The sequence below is a fragment of the Prorops nasuta genome, unplaced genomic scaffold (genome assembly GCF_024137725.1).
Source record: "Prorops nasuta isolate Cenicafe-Biocafe unplaced genomic scaffold, Cenicafe_Pnas_1.2 PNAS00002, whole genome shotgun sequence".
Lineage (NCBI taxonomy): Eukaryota > Metazoa > Arthropoda > Insecta > Hymenoptera > Bethylidae > Prorops > Prorops nasuta.
This window is the reverse complement of record NW_027116799.1, coordinates 6,256,205-6,273,242: the sequence shown is the minus strand read 5'-3', so window position 1 is coordinate 6,273,242 and position 17,038 is coordinate 6,256,205. Positions and strand designations below refer to the sequence as shown.

The window sequence follows — 17,038 nt, the reverse complement described above, 5'->3', positions numbered from 1 at the left end:
CCCTTCCTCTTGCCACATCCGCAACAATCTAGTGCTCTGAAAGTGTCACAAATAGCGCAGACATGACAGTAGCCAAACAATTAATATTTAGTCTTATAAGGCTTAATTTATCATAAATTTGCTCTAAATTACATGACTTTTACCGAATTTCCTGTCTATACCCAGCATGCGAGAAAAAACAACATATATTTCGGATAATCAACTAAAGAATAAAAGGTATATTTAATAATTAGGTTATAATAGATAACATTTTTGTTGGTTAAAAGAATATTATTTTTTAATCATTCATTTCAGGCAAATGGTTTATCAACGTGGCAGCCAAAGGGAAGGATCCCCACATTATGAAATACTATATTCAAATGGAGAAAATAGCGGTGATGAGGAACATATTCCATTGCAAACAAATAAATCTAGTGCAACACTTTCTGAAAAAGTCGATGTAATTACAGTTCTAATAAAAGCAGAAGACACCTTACAAGCATTGTCACTTCGATACAGTTGTACTGTAAGTTAATAAAAATAGTATAGATAGTGGATAATAAGTATTTTAATGACAGATTATGCTATATAATCTGTAGTAAAACAATACAGATCTGTAAATTATAATTAATGAATACAGCTTTTTTTTATAGATATCTGAATTGAAGAGAATCAATAAAATTCACAAAGAAAATGAAATATATGCTTTGCGCTCTATCAAAGTACCAGTAAAAGCATTTTCAATTTTAACAGAAAATTTAGAACAAACCAATCTTCATGTTAATCCATTAGAAAGCAATGATTGTGAAGCGCATCAAGAACATTTAAGTAAATTAAGTCTCCAAGGAAATAATAATCTTATGCATGGCTCATCCTTAACAGAAAAACCAAATACTGAAATTAACACAATAATACTAAATTCTTTATGCGAACCAATAAATTCACTTAGCAGCAGTAGCAACATAGTTGATGAGGCTAACTCTGAATCTGAACAGCTATTGACTTCTGCAGAAAGAGATTCAGTGTATGCAGAAGCTGAAATAGGAACTTTTAAATGCTCTGGTGATAACTGGGGCATATCTTGGGTACACCTTTTGATTTTTTCCTTGCTTCTAGGGTTTGGAGGACCCCTTCTATACTATATTTTTTATATAACTGAATAATAAATCATTGATAACTTTTAATGAAATTTAACGTAATAATTGCGAGAGCTAGAATCTCACTTGTAGCGATACTGTGTTACAGGTACTAATGTGATATTAGTGTATATATATACATATATATATATATATAAATTTAATCATTATTAATTCAAAATGTTAAAACGTAGAGTTTTTAAGCATATTATATATGGCAAGCTAACAATATTTAAACTAATTTATAAATATAAAATAATATTTCTGATATTTAATGTCATAAAAATAATTGTTTAAACATTAGTTCAAATGAAGATGAAAGTATCACCAAGCAAGTGCCTTATAGAGTAAATACATTTTTATATTATTTATATTGAAAAAAATAATTCGTGCGACATACTACCGATATTTATTGAGTATAAATTATTTTTAAGTAAATTTTTATACATATTTCGTAAAATAGATTAATAATGTCCTATCAGTAAATTAAAAAATTCTTCCCTTCTAAATGACAATAAAATTATTTTTGAATAATGCCTATTAATTTTTGTGTTATTAAAATAAACCAACCAAATGGAAAATAGTTTCATAGAAATTCTTTTATTTTCTCAGTTTGTTTTAACAGATTATATCACGATGATTTCTGTTTACTCCATGATAACTGTTTTCTTCCTGGCTGTTATTAATTGATAGTTAATGATCGTTCTGAAATTACAAGGAACAATTAGTAAACGTACAATTTTGGTCAGTGGCATATATTTTGGAAACATTATAGCATTCAGATTGTGAGAAAATATATCGTTCATTCTTTATCAGAAGACCGTCGTTGTTATCATCATTAATTTAAATAACGTGATATTAACATGAATTTTGAGGCTAAAACAGATCCACGAACATCCTAATTTAAGAATTGGAAATAATGAAAATTACCATATAAAAGGTGATGAAAGAATTTTCAGAACTTTTTGAAACTCTTTTTTGATCCTGTTCCCTTGGAAACCTTGAGAACATTGAATCTAACTGTTTTACTGAGTGGCCTGCATTCACCAATAGTTACCACATCTCCAATTTCGACATCTCTGTAATAAGAAACCATTAGTTATTTTTTGAAAACTAATTAAGTAAAAAAATTTTACTTATTCATAAAGAATCAGTAGACGCATAGATTAACTTCATATAACACTCAGAAGACCGTCGTCAGTCTCATCATTAATGTTAAGTTTCCATTATTAAACATTATTAAGCTCAATAACACTGTGTAACTTATACCTGAAACATGGGCTAAGATGGACACTCATGTTACGATGACGTTTTTCAAATCTGTTATATTTTCGGATGTAGTGCAAATAATCCCTGCGAATGACAATAGTTCTTTGCATCTTCATCTTCTGTACAACACCAGTAAGGATACGTCCTCTGATTGACACATTACCAGTGAATGGACACTTCTTGTCAATGTAGGTCCCTTCAATAGCCTAAAATTGTATTCAAAATTTATAATTAAGGAAATAGAATATTTGTCAAGATAAATTATAAAAGAGAAATATATTACATCACGTGGTGTCTTGAAGCCCAAGCCAACATTGCGGCTATATCTCATAGGCTTCCTACGCTTTGGTCCAAGCCCCTTCTTTCTGTTAAGAAAGATCGTTGGCTGCTTTTGAAACGAACGCTCGGTCTGTAAAAATAAAGTTAACGACATAAGCAGTTTGATTAACAATTGTTCATAGTATTATAATTTTTTGAAAATATTTTTCGAAACTTAACAAATAAAATCAAATATTAGCCACGTGCCACGCGTATAGAATACCATAACCTATAAGCTCTTTTCAACGAAAAAGCTTATAAAACTTGTAGAACATTTAATTCACGAAATAGGAAAGTTAATTATCTTCATAATTATGAATCATATGTTTATTAAAAGTGAAAAATCTCAACGTATTGTCATTAATAATAAGGAGCACATACCTGATCAGCCATTTTGCTGTGCTAAAAGAGCGATCGAAACCGGAAGATAAACTGCATCAGTTCGAATCATGCTATCCAACATGGTACTCGCGCAAAGCAAATATAACTATCTACCAGGGTTAACAATTTAATAAAATCAAATAACTGAAACAAGGCGCCATCTGGGTTTATCTATCGAATTAAAACGATATAACAAGTAATAACAACTTTGAAAAAGCCATAAATTATAAAACGGCTTTAATAGGTGAATTGGCGTATAAACCTGCCCATTTGCAAATTTTCATTTTAAGACAAAAACGAAAGCCTCAAAAAAGATTACATTATCATTATTAAAAATGTATTATACGTTTAAAATTTAAAAAAGAGTCACGTACAATAAGATTTAACAATAGAGACAAAAATAAACATCTGTTGTTTGAAGTGAAATAATTGACATTTTACGCATAATTAATTGTATAAATTTGAGAGAAAAAGATTTTTGAACCGACAATATAAGAGATACAATAATCTCTGTTGATTTAGCGGTAAAATAGAGACAAACTTTAGTTCCAAAATAGTGGCGCTGCTGATCCCTGTTCTATTAGTAATCAAACAAAGTGTTTTCATTACAAATAAGTTTTTTATCCAGAAAAAAGTATCGCGTATAATTTCAGGTAAATGGCAAGATTGATCTATATCAATTTCACATTTTCTTCGTGTGTGATAAGAGAGCAATATGCATTTTTGGAAATGGTCTGCCTCTTGAGTCCCCTTTAATTCCTATTTGAAAAACCTTTGCTACGAATGCGTTACCAGATAGGAATAAACGATAGAAAATGAAAGAGTGTATGCATTTAACATTGGGTAAAAATCACTTTTGCATATGATTTGCACTCGTAAAGTATAACCATCGATAATCAATACCTAACTTCACCGCTAACCATTTAACGATCCACATAACCCTGAAAAATCCATCCGCCAACGATTTTCATCCTCACTGCTTTCTAATTCGTCCATCAAAACGAGCAGGTACCTGAAAAAATCCAGGTTTATGACTATTGACAGAGGCTCTCTTACAGTTGAGCATTAGACTCGACATAATTAAGGATCTCTCACATTTGAGTAGACTCGACACGAGGCTCCTCAAGCCTAAGACGAGTGTGAGTAATGACTATAAATACGGTCGATAGCCATTCAAGAAGGGCCTGCCCACTTGACCATGCCGATGTCCATTGCCTATGGTACAGGCAGTACAGACTACAGCCCTTTCAACTCACACATCTTCCTAACTAATTATTCCATGACCTCCTACGCCCATTTTTCCCGATAACCGGTTTTGTTATTTACAATGTTTCTTGATCGGGAAGACATAAACAAGAAAAATAATTTTTTATAAATTATATATACTGCATATTTATAAGCAAATTTATAATGATATATTTTGAGTTAAATACATAGCAAGACTTACACTACTTAATATCTAGTTTCTTATACTATATATTTATCACAGTTATAAGAGAACAAGTAGGATTTATTTAAGGATATTAAACCACATTAGCTGACGTGTGCAACTTTTAATAATAAACTATTTTTATTTATTTTTACTTCCTAGTACGAGTAATATTAATTACTAATGCGACCTAAAACAATTTGCTGTTTTCAATTAACCGTTACTATCCTAAGTCCACCTATAAAAGGTATAGGATTAGCGATAAAGCATTACTGTCTACGATAAATTAACTCCAACCACAAGCTATATCGCTCCTGTTCTTGTTGAAACTTCTTACATGCTCATATATATATATACCTATCGCTGAACCAGTAGGCTATTTTTATTAATTAGACCGTATCGATCATCTCGCAATAGTGCACAATTTTAGTATTATGTTAAGTTGCAGTATCCACTATACAGATTCCAAATAATATGTATTTTAAAGAAATAAAAATTACATTTATAGTAAAAAGGAAAAATAGATAAAAAGGGTGTTCAATATTTATAAAGTAGTTTATTTACTTAGACTAAAAACGAAAAAAGTTTATTAGTGGCAAGATATTGAATTTTAGACTGTTTAATTAACAATACGAAATTTGCTTATGCTGTAAGTGAGGTAGAGAGTAACGATAAATATAGAGCTAAGCTATTATACGTATTATAGATTCGTGTAAGTGTAATCCCACAAAAAAGAAGCTTCGCTTGTAAAAAAAGGACGGCAAGTACTTAAGTCGTCTCCAGCATGATTAATACAGTAATATAAAATAATTTAATTTAAAAAAATAGTGAAATCCTAATGTTAGGCAAGTATAAATTTTTACCATGGCGAAAATTGATATTTGGAAAAAAGTAAATAGTAGCACAAAAATTACTTGCCGGGCCCGTAATATTCATGTGTAAGTCGCTATCTTGCAATATAAGCGTTGCTTCTCGTAAGTTAAAAATGCGGCTATTTAATACGATTGCATACAACGGGCCGGGCAAGTGATTTTTGTGTTACTATTTACTTTTTTCCAAATTTCAATTTTCGCCATGGTAAAAATTTATACTTGCCTAACATTAGGATTTCATTATTTTTTTAAATTAAATTATTTTATATTACTGTATTAATCATGCTGGAGACGACTTATGTACTTGCCGTCCTTTTTTTACAAGCGAAGCTTGTTTATTGTGGGATCTTATAACGTTTTGTAAGAATATAGGAATTAAAACTAAACAATTGTTTTAACTAATTCAATATAACAAAACATTTTCCAATGTCCTCATAAATCCATAATGTAAAGCTTTAGTTCATAATATTAATTTATTAATCTATTAAATAAAATACAAAATATTACAATGATGGATTCTTATCATAATTACACTTTTAGAGGCTTTAAACATAGTATTCAATGACTGTTTGAATTATATTTCCAACATTTTATACCCAAAATCACCTTAAAGCTCTTCGCTTTTAAAAATTTGCTTCTAAATTTACCTCTAAATCCACCTTTTTCTTAAGTGTTACTCTCACTATCTATTTTTTATTATGGCTCTTTCTTTGGTAAACTGGTGCCATTTATATATTCTTTTGATTAATATAAACTGTAAAATATATATCAGTTAATACAATGGAAGCCTATGTTTTTTAGGTATACTGCTTTTAGTTTCCTGAATCTACACACTGTATACTCTATTACATGTGAAATATTGAAATCATGAAATCTCTTCATATTTACACATCTACATGATTTTATTATAAATTTCATCAACTATATGATTTCTAAATCCATAATTGTATACCTAAAATCACCTGCAAGCCCTTCAATCTCAAGGATTTTCTTATGACTTGACTCATTTTTCCACTTTTTTCTTAGCTGTCACTCTTAATATCAACTTTGCATTATGCCACTTTCTCCAGCACACTAGTGCCATTTATATTTCCCTTTCATTAATATAAACTAGGAAATACACCAATTAATGCAATGGAAGTCTCTCTTTTTAGATGTACAGCTTTCAGCTTCCTAAATTTAATCACCGTATGACCCATCACATGTAAAATATTGCAATCATGAATTCTTTTCATATTTACAGATCTATATGATATTGTTATAGTTTTCATTAACTATTTGATTTATATTTCTATAATTTTATGCCCAAAATGACCTACAGGCCCTTCGCTTTCAAAGGATTTGCTTAGAAAATTCATCCCTTTATCTACCGTTTTCTTAACTGTTACTCCCAATATCAACTATGAATCAGGACTCTTCTTCAAACAAACTAGTGCCATTTGTATTTTGTTTTCATTAATATAAACTGAAAAATACACAAATTAATGCAATGGAGCCTCTCTTTTTCAGATATACTGCTTTCAGTTTCCCAAATTTATTCACTGTATATTCTATCACATGGAAAATATTAAATTGCTGATTTCTTTTCATTGTTTCATTTCGAGATGATGTTATCATTGTATTTATTATTTAATTGACTTATGTATTTCAAAGAATTTATGCCCAAAATCACCTACAAGCCTTTCATTATCATGAATTGGCTTTCAATTTTTTTAATTTCTCCACCTTTTCCTAAGGTTTAACTCTCAACATTAATTTTGCATTATGACTCTATGGCATACTGGTATCATTTCTGACTTCTTTTAGTTAATATTACAGCTCAAGCCTGCACAATGTGACACAATAAACACATTATTATAATTCAATCTAAAATAAAATCTCACTAAGTACCAAAAAATATATTACATACTATATTATAAAATTCAATGTTATACTTATAAAAAATTAAATTTGAATCATTTTTTTGGAGATAATAATAATTTTTTCTACTCTGAATTGTGGGAAGCGTAGATAAATATTTGGTTTTAATACTTCTTTATATTATAATTGAATATTATTTAACGATTACCAAATATTCATCTACTTTTCTTTAATCGTAGTAATAAGAGTTTTATTGTCTCCTGGAAAATTGACTGTATATATGATATAACCTATCGGACAGTTAAATTCCACATAAGTTTAAAGATAAAAGAAAGTTGAACATTCATCTTGTTAATGATTTTGATACCTAGAAGTTAAGCATATAATTTTCAAATACCTTAATACTTTCTTGCAACTAATATGCTCCAGATAATCACCGATGCACATAAACGTTGAATGTATACTCTCTCCTTGGCAGTGTTGAAAATATGTAAATGTTAATCTTACTTCATTTAGTCAGCTCTATCCTCAGCAATGAAAATTGAAATGGTCTTTTTTAATTTATCTGAAAAAGAAATTTCACAAAGTACCACAAAGTATACTAACATCCTGTATTGTAAAATATAATGTTATACTTATCTAATAATTGTCGACTCCTTGTGTCATTATTATTCGATTTTATTTGCCATTTTAAAAATTAAACTCATTCACTAACATGATAATGAACATTCTCACTGCATTAAATATACATAACCTTACATTACTATTGACAGTTAACAAGTCGCCGGATTAGCGTGCACACTAACACAATGACAGTGAGATAAGAATGTATATTGGTGTATATGCATACTATCAGCGCAAACTATCGGTCAATTTTCGCAGTTTTTGAGTGTAATTTATTTATACGTATACAGTTATACATTGACACTTCGCTGTCATTGTGTTGGTGTGCACGGTCTCTCGATTTATTTGCAAGTTCACAACTATAGTTTCGTCGTTGAGTATAGTTTGTTGGAAGCGATGTGAAAATGACGTCACTTTCCTTAGTGGCCAACTTCAGCCCGAGACATACAGAATCAGCCCGGGAGTCGGGACATACATAGCGACCAGCTTCAGCCCGAGACATGCAGAACTCGGGAAGAAAGAACGGAGAAGAATTTCAACTTCGGCATATATATAGCTAACAGAGTATGAGATCTCTGGATTGCGTGAACCGATTTTAATGTTTATGGGCTCAAATGAAAGGTTTTTCAAAACCATTTTAAGTAAAGCTTTACTTAAATCATGACAATTGATCATTCATAGAAATAAATCGGTTTGAAAATTGGGACGGCTAAACTTGCTGTATAAGTTACATGGTAGTGCTTGGCGGTATAGACATGTTATTATCTACTTTTATATGTACTTGTCGTCGAGACACTACCGTGTCTCTTGATATTTCTTCGGTCTAGCAGGATGCACAAGGAACGATGTCGATAGGAATCGACGTGAGAAGGTTGGGAGCGATCTCCGAACCTTGACTGCCTGACGTTGACAAGCGGTCAGTTGTCGAGAATCAGCAACCATTAGATCGCCGTTTAGGTAGAAGCAATCCTATATAAAAGCCGCGTATCATCAGCAACGAGGTGCAATATGTGCTACTTACTGTAATACAGTTCTATCTTGCAGTGCTATCTAGTGTACGTTGTTGCTACAAAATTTGATTAGAGAGGCATACTGAGTCTCGATGACCTTGATAAGCATCAGGTTTCCTGACTGGTCTCTTGGCTTGAATATGGTTTGAAATTCTGGCACTGGTTTTTGTTATTATTTTTTTTTTTATTTGTTAAATGTTAACATTAAAGGAAATGTATCATATTTTCGATATTGATTGTTAATTACACAATTAGCATGGGATCTATTTCTTGTCGAGATAATTAGATTAGGAATATATAGAAAGTAGAAACAATGACATCCACAAAAGAATGATTTACTTTCCAAAAAATCTCCGAGTTTATTCAAATTTCGACGAAATTGATTCACTTCATCATTTTTCTATACTAGGACGAAACGAGAAACTTTAGGGGAACAAAGTTTAGTTGGGACACTCTGTATTTCAACATATAAAATTTAGTTAGATATTCGCACAGAACTCGCTACGGTACATTTGATAAAATGATGAAATAACTCAATACATATATATATATATATATATATGTCTTAGAAACATCGCTACGTCTTTATTACAGGTGATTTGACATGATCAATGATGTATTTCTCCTGATTTTGACTGATGACGCTATTGATGATCCCCGTCTATGCATTGCGAAAAAAACTTCGGCATTGACCCAAAAGGTCATGGTGCTGGTATCATCATCGATACACACACATTGTTAAACGAATGGTTAATCGGTTTTGGCGGATGCGGATTTCGTGGCTGAATGGTAAAGGTCCAACGTTTTTGGTAAGCAGAGAGAGAAAGAAGAAAAAAAGAAAGAATTTTTGATGAAGTAAACGTCTCGGTGGAGAGGAATAAACAACTTGAAGGAATTCTGACATTGGACTTTCAATTGTTATGTTGCAGCGAACTCCTGGTGATTAGGGTTTCGCGTAATGACAGAGAGCATTAGGATAAGATGCGTGCGTGAGAGTGTTGTAAGAGAAGAGGAAAAACAAGAGAGAGAGAGAGAGAGAGAGAGAGTGCATTAGTGGTGGTGGCACGCGGCTCAGTTAGCTATAGAGAGACAGTTAGAGAGGATCTTTGCGAGGCATCGATACGCGCTCGACGTGTGAATCTGTCACTCGCGTGCGCTCCTCGCCAGGGTAATCGACGACGGTCGAAGGTCACGGGTCATGACGCCTATACATATAAGGCCCAGCTCGCGTGAGACTGGTCACTTGGGTCTCGATAATACTTCCGCGAAATCGTTTGTGTATATTCTACGAGATGCTATTTTACTCGCTTCCCGGATTCGTTTGCACTTCCGGCTGAAGCCTTGACGAGTTTATTGCCGCTGTCCGCTTGTATCATAAATAAGTTTGCCTATTATTTCTCTATTTATAAGCTCCGCACCCCACCGCCTTTCCGAAACTTTCCCTGCCTTCTGGTAATCAGCTCTTCACCCGAGTAGAGAAGATCCAAGACAATGTTGCACACGCACAATACGATAAAAAATAGGTTTTTCCATGCAGAGGAAATCCTCTTGCGAGCCTTGATATTGCATAGGAGTGTGTCGGAAGCCTTCTCGAAACGTTTAAACGTGCTAGGTTGATTCTAGGAACGTTCTAGGAACGTTTCTGACACTACGCGCGTTATCAATAGGGGTTGGACAATGCGCGAGAAGAAGGTGAGTTAAAAATGACGCGGGGAGGAACACGAGTGCTGTTGGTGGTTATGTTGCCTCCTCAGGAGCCAGTATTTGTTTGATTTGTGCGAGGGGCTGCCTACTCACATAAATAAATATCAGATAGGGATCTGCTGGCGCATGCTCGGCGTATGTCGTCTGCTGGCGTCGCGCGCAGCTTCCAAGAGAGCCAATTGGAAGCTCGAACGCGACAGCTCGTTACTGACAATGGATAAAGTCGTTCGCGAGTACGCCGTTTATCACATCTCGCGATTCACGCTTATTTTTCAAATTTCAAACGTTTTTTACGGATTCTTCAGGGTTCCCCTTGGAGCGCCAGTTGCAGTTTGCGCGCAGAAGAAACGCATATATACAGCATGTCAATTTGTAAACGTGCCAGCCTGGATATTTCAGTCGTTGCAGAAAGTATGGTTATTTGCAAAAACACGTCGATGTTATGCTACGAATGAAAAATGATAATCCCTACATCCGGTAGTTAAGTTACCAGAAACTTTTCATAACATTCGACGATACGAATAAATATTTGAGAGTTTGAATACTTGAAAGACAAACTACTACTATCGCTATTATTAGAACAACTATAATTGCAGAGGTCGTTACAATATATATTTGTGGAGAAAGAGGTTATGCACGAGAAACAGGTTTCTCCGTCGTGTCGTGGACAGTTATGCTCCTATGACAGGTGACTACGCGAGATTAAACGAGGTCATAAGGGAGGGCTGCGCGTCATAGAGTGTTCGGAGGATTCGACTCTGGGGGACTCCCGTGTGTAATTTGCGATTCCGTGTGGTGGCGTATGGAGTGCAGTATCGAGAATCGCCAGTATAAATACAGTGGTTGAGCGGGGGCATACTAGGTCTCGCAGCGTACCGTTGGCCGAGTGCACGAAGACACGAAAATTGTGGGGAAAATGATGTTCGCTCGTGTCGAGGGCCGAGGCCAGGTCGTGTGACGGTGGTACGAGGGGCCGATCCCCCCACGCCCCCATACCGATCGAAATTCATTTCCATAATTATCTCACGACCGTGGACCGCTGTACCGTTGCGAGTCTTCGCTTCGATACGCCCAAGCAACGATATAACCAAAGATTTTCGTGCTGCTTTATCAAGGGCCCGGTTAAAAACTTAATTGTATTTTAAAGCAGCGATCGAAGGATCGATAGAAGAATAAGCGCGCAAGCTGCAAAAACGACGTTGCTCTCGTTACCAAAGCCGGTTTCAGGAAAACCTGGTGGATTCCTATCCGTCGAGTGCTGAGAGTATAATCTGGGCCGTGAGAGACTCTTTCCACGCGACGAGAGGGAGTATAGGGCCATTCCACGTCAAAACAGACAGATTTCGGAGTACAACACCGATTTTTTTCTTAAAAATATGTGTTAATATATAAGAAAATACAAGACTTTTGGCGCTAGTTTGAGTCAAAAATCTTTTTTCGTTTCGGAGATACGAGCTGTCAAAGTTTGCAGTTTTACTGTTTTTGGTAAAAACACGTAATCTTTAAAAATTTATATCTCCTAAACGAATAAAGATAGAAGACTCTGGCTGGAACGAGTGTACTCAGAAAGAATCATACTTTATTAGAAAAATATAAAAAAAGACAGTTTGTTTTAATTGGTTAAAACTATTAACAATTAAAATAAACATTTGAATTAACAAATGTGTTGTCATGCTCTGACAATTATAAAAAAATATCAGGAATGTTCCTTGGAATGTCCTCTACAAAGAAAAAAATTAAAACGCATATACTCTCTTGGTGTTCATAGTAAAAAAAATTATTTTATCACGACGCGCACGGCCAGAAGCGTCGTTCGAGCGGCGTAAACCGGTGAAGCGCATGCGTAACTGAGCGCGACTAGTCTCTACATGTCGGAATCCATCAATCTATGAATAATGCGAGTTAATAACATGTTTTAATTGTTTGTTTATGTTTTTATAACTATTATAAATTAACAATATATTTATTATTATTCTGCTTTATAAGCAGTCGTTATTTATTTACAAAATAATTAGCAATAAGACATTTGAACATGGCATTGAATATACAAATTATATACTAATTTATATTTACATATTTTATTAAATTATGGCAGAAGAAAATATTATGAATATGAAATTTCTGTACTGAAAATATTTAACAAACTTTAACAATTGTATAATTATCTGATTGAGGAAAAGCTTTAGTTTGTAATTGTGTCTTTGAATCTATCGTTAAAAATGCACGATAATTTCTAGTTCCTTTAACTATTTTTACTTTTCAAAAAAATCTCGTTTAAATTATTTTAATGCTTATTAAAACACTTCGTACGAGATTTTTTTGAAAAGTGAAAATAGTTAAAGTAACTTGAAATTATCGTGCATTTTTAACGATAGATTCAAAGACACAATTACAAACTAAAGCTTTTCCTCGATCAGATAATTAATACAATTGTTAAAGTTTGTTAAATATTTTCAGTACAGAAATTTCATATTCATAATATTTTCTTCTGCCATAATTTAATAAAATATGTAAATATAAATTAGTATATAATTTGTATATTCAATGCCATGTTCAAATGTCTTATTGCTAATTATTTTGTAAATAGATAACGACTGCTTATAAAGCAGAATAATAATAAATATATTGTTAATTTATAACAGTTATAAAAACATAAACAAACAATTAAAACATGTTATTAACTCGCATTATTCATAGATTGATGGATTCCGACATGTAGAGACTAGTCGCGCTCAGTTACGCATGCGCTTCACCGGTTTACGCCGCTCGAACGACGCTTCTGGCCGAGCGCGTCGTGATAAAATATTTTTTTTCACTATGAACACCAAGAGAGTATACGCGTTTTAATTTTTTTCTTTGTAGAGGACATTCCAAGGAACATTCCTGATATTTTTTTATAATTGTCAGAGCATGACAACACATTTGTTAATTCAAATGTTTATTTTAATTGTTAATAGTTTTAACCAATTAAAACAAACTGTCTTTTTTTATATTTTTCTAATAAAGTATGATTCTTTCTGAGTACACTCGTTCCAGCCAGAGTCTTCTATCTTTATTCGTTTAGGAGATATAAATTTTTAAAGATTACGTGTTTTTACCAAAAACAGTAAAACTGCAAACTTTGACAGCTCGTATCTCCGAAACGAAAAAAGATTTTTGACTCAAACTAGCGCCAAAAGTCTTGTATTTTCTTATATATTAACACATATTTTTAAGAAAAAAATCGGTGTTGTACTCCGAAATCTGTCTGTTTTGACGTGGAATGGCCCTATAGCAACTTCCATAAAGCAACAATTTTCCAACTATCCTAAGAAATATATCGAGACAAATTAACCGAGGCAAAAAACCAAGAATAGTCATAATCCGTACTCAACGGAGCTGCTTTTGACTAAGAAAATTTCCCGAAAACTCGACTTGTTTGTCAACAATCGTTCGTTGTTCGTCCTCGAGGATCATTTGTGACTCCGTAGCGTGTGTCTGTTGATGCATTCGCACACCCACGACCCGTATTCGCTAAGTATATATAGTGTTATACTCTGCACGGGGATAGTACGTGCTTATGTATATAGGTAGGTTCTCAGCTCCGTGAGTGGTTGCGCGAGGCTGACCGAGGGAAGCCGAGGATAGCCGAGGGGAGTCGGAGCCGGTTGTCGCTGGCTCGCTCCTCGCCTCCTCGGCCGGTCGCCGCGACTGGCGACGCCAGCCGTGAGCCGCCCGAGCCGCAACCGAACGATTGCGAGCGACGTACCGACCGCGCCAGCCGCCAAGCGGCCGAGTAACCAGCGGCGGAGCCAGCCAGCCCGAGCCAGTATCGCGTCAGTCCTCGACTGAAATTGGTCAGTGGTCTGTATCGGAGCAGGACCATTTTGCGTTTGTTGTTTGTGTTTTTTTCTTCGTCCTCTTCTCTCCTCCTCTTCCTCCTCCTGCTCCTCATCCTACTCCCCCTCCTCCTCCTAGTCCTCGTCCACTCGTCCTGCGCTCTTCCAACTGTCAAACTCGTCTCTCTGTCGCCCTATTCCACAACAAGTGCTTGTGTTGTGCGTCAGAAAAGTTTCAGGAGTTTACTCGAGAGGGAGATTGAGTGAGAAAGAGAGGAAAGGAAAGAAAAGGAGAAAGAGAGGGAGGTTTTAATTCAGGTGAGCAGCGTGAATATCAAGCGAGAATACACTAAAACCCCAGGGTATGTAGCTGTGGTAGAGAAGGAAAAGTGCGAAAAGAGGCAAAGGACTCGTTTTTGAGTGGCGTGTCGGCCGTTCGTTGACCTCGATCCTGCACTGCGAGAACAACTCCTGCATTCCGACAGGCAGTCTCGGACTCCTTGGATATACTCGGCAGGAGTTTGGACTCTCCGAGGCAAAAGCGAAAAAGCCCGATTTGAGAAATTATAGGAAGATGGGAGAAGAGAGCTTCTAGACGTTTGTTCCGATCGTTAATTTGATAAGCAGCGAACCCGATGGAATCCAAGCCGGAGCTCGACTTGTTCGCGGCGAGACGATCGTAAAATCGAAACCGGTACACACCGATTCTCTTCTTCTTCTTCTTCTTCTTCTTCGCTCTCGCCTCTCTCATGCATCTTTCATCGTAGACGGATCGATTAGCATCGAAATTAGACGCGGCAACGCGAGTGCTAACTTTTCTATAATATATATACTATATACATATATATGTATATAGTATATATAAAAATTATTCTCCGATAATCCCGAAGCGCGAGGCTTATTACGACGGAAGTCGGCATAATTACGCTCGGTCCGAAGCTTCTTCCCTCTCGCGTCGTAAAACGCAAAGTGTCGAAACTGCGCGAGATTGTCCCCGATCAGCGGGGCCGTTAAGCATCGTATACTACGCGTAATTCGCCGAGCTTATTTAGCCGACAATTATATTAGATGGCGCAGGAACATGGCTATAACGTATATACCACGCGGCACTATGGTAATGATTCTCCTCTCGGCTCATCAGTGCTAAAAGAGAGAAATCCGAGTTTTTTCGTCGTCCAGGAGTTGCCTTGATAATGCACTGCATTGATATACACGTATATATACGTACACTGACAGTGTAACGAGGTAATAGTGCGTAATGATATAATGCGCGAATTCCTTGCGGTACGGCCGAGCTGCTCACTCTCCAAGAAGAGAGGATCTTGGGACGGAAAGCAACTATATCCTAAGAGCCTCCGTGCAACGGTCCGGATGAAAATCAATTTATCGCCAAATCGATCGTCGTCGTCCCCCGTCCACTCCTTTCTCCCCCACGCACACGTTTCTCTCTTTTATACATTTTCACCGAATAATTATCATTTCCTCTCGCGTTATTTCCACACATTCGCCGAGCTCATTATCGACCGGTAACCCAAGCGTTTTTCTGCTTATTATGTGGATGGCCGTAATACATTTACCGCTAAGAAATCATGATCGTTATTATACTATTGGTGTTTTATATACCCTCTAACAGGTTCCTCGTCCCTTTTTAGCCGGTGGGATAGGAAGTATAGCACGAGTAGTGGATTGAATAAAGTTTTAGCTACTGTAAAAAAGGAGAATATAAGAAATTGTGTCCGAGTCTGCGTTTCTCGCACGTATAAGCGCGAGAGCTTTAATTTCGAGTATTCTCCAGCGATCGTTATATACGGGAAACGGTGATTTTCTCAAACGAGAGATTTCCATCTTTTGTTTGGGTCGCTAGCTTCGTTTTTTATTCCTGGAATATTTCCAGATGTAAATGCGCTTTGCGTATTATGTAGTCGGGACCGACCGGGACCGGGACCGGGACAGACTGGGCTTTTCTTATTCTTTTGTCTACCTCGCCGCGCGTGTATAATCGAGCAGCGCGAGCTGACTGGATCCTTTCTCTATCTCAGTTTCTTCGTTCGACTTGCGTTAACCACCACTCGAGCATTGACAATAAATTATTTCCATATCGAAATGAAAATCTCACCGCACTTCCGCTTTCGTTATAGTTTTTTACTCGAAAATTCTCTGCTCCGTAATAACAAGTACTCGGAGAGTCTGGTTGAGCGTTGATTTGTTTTTTTTTCTAGGGGTGGGGGTACGAATTTCTTCGGGATGGTTCTAAAAATTTCACAAGCAACGATGCAACAGCGGCTCAACTACCCTCCGATCCTCTTTTCTTTTTTTTCCTCTTCCTCCTCCTCCTCCTCCTCCTCCTCTTCTTCTTCTTCTTCTTCTTTTCCTCCTTCCCATTACGACCATTATATCCGAGAAACAGTTTACCGCATTTTTTATTTCACTCCTTACCGAGAACTGGCATTTAGGAGGCTTCGAATTTAGCGAGCCTCCCTCGCGAAGCAATATCCAGAACAAAATCGTTACATTTCGGAATCTCTTCACGAGGGTCTGTTTGAAACTTTTTACACGAGGGAAGCGCAGCTACCGTGTCTGATTTACGGTGTCCTCGTTTCGATTTCACATTGTCACACCGCTGGCGATTCTTTTGCCA

General features: G+C 35.7%; 3 protein-coding genes across 6 annotated transcripts in view; 2 read left to right on the top strand and 1 right to left on the bottom strand.

The window, feature by feature from the left end:
* Positions 1-24: 24 nt before the first annotated feature.
* On the top strand, positions 25-1,544 carry LOC136776089 (lysM and putative peptidoglycan-binding domain-containing protein 4). The gene is made up of 3 exons (XM_066731447.1): positions 25-216; positions 295-505; positions 633-1,544. Exons 1-3 carry the CDS (start codon positions 167-169, stop codon positions 1,140-1,142), a joined length of 771 nt encoding a protein of 256 aa, XP_066587544.1. The 5' UTR covers positions 25-166; the 3' UTR covers positions 1,143-1,544.
* A 152-nt stretch (positions 1,545-1,696) lies between these two features.
* On the bottom strand, positions 1,697-3,183 carry RpS11 (ribosomal protein S11). Its single transcript, XM_066731459.1, has 5 exons — positions 3,084-3,183; positions 2,668-2,793; positions 2,385-2,590; positions 2,046-2,194; positions 1,697-1,820 (listed from the first exon to the last, which is right to left on the bottom strand). Exons 1-4 carry the CDS (start codon positions 3,093-3,095, stop codon positions 2,071-2,073), a joined length of 468 nt encoding a protein of 155 aa, XP_066587556.1. The 5' UTR covers positions 3,096-3,183; the 3' UTR covers positions 1,697-1,820; positions 2,046-2,070.
* Positions 3,184-14,209: 11,026 nt separating this feature from the next.
* sano (serrano) overlaps positions 14,210-17,038 on the top strand; it is an 80,323-nt gene continuing 77,494 nt past the window's right edge. For 2 of the 4 annotated variants that reach the window (XM_066730198.1, XM_066730224.1), the window contains exon 1: positions 14,210-14,718. The gene's annotated coding sequence lies outside the window, so the exon portion shown is untranslated. The remainder of the gene's footprint in view (positions 14,719-17,038) is intronic. The other 2 variants (XM_066730215.1, XM_066730207.1) reach the window with 2 other exon arrangements.

Coding starts and splice junctions, on each gene's coding strand:
- LOC136776089 (XM_066731447.1), top strand. CDS start 167: ATGCGAGAAAAAACAACATATATTTCGGATAATCAACTAAAGAATAAA. Junction 217..294: donor AATCAACTAAAGAATAAAAG/GTATATTTAATA, acceptor CATTCATTTCAG/GCAAATGGTTTATCAACGTG. Junction 506..632: donor CACTTCGATACAGTTGTACT/GTAAGTTAATAA, acceptor TTTTTTTTATAG/ATATCTGAATTGAAGAGAAT.
- RpS11 (XM_066731459.1), bottom strand. Junction 2,591..2,667: donor GCTTCAAGACACCACGTGAT/GTAATATATTTC, acceptor ATACAATTTTAG/GCTATTGAAGGGACCTACAT. Junction 2,195..2,384: donor CATCTTAGCCCATGTTTCAG/GTATAAGTTACA, acceptor TTCTTATTACAG/AGATGTCGAAATTGGAGATG.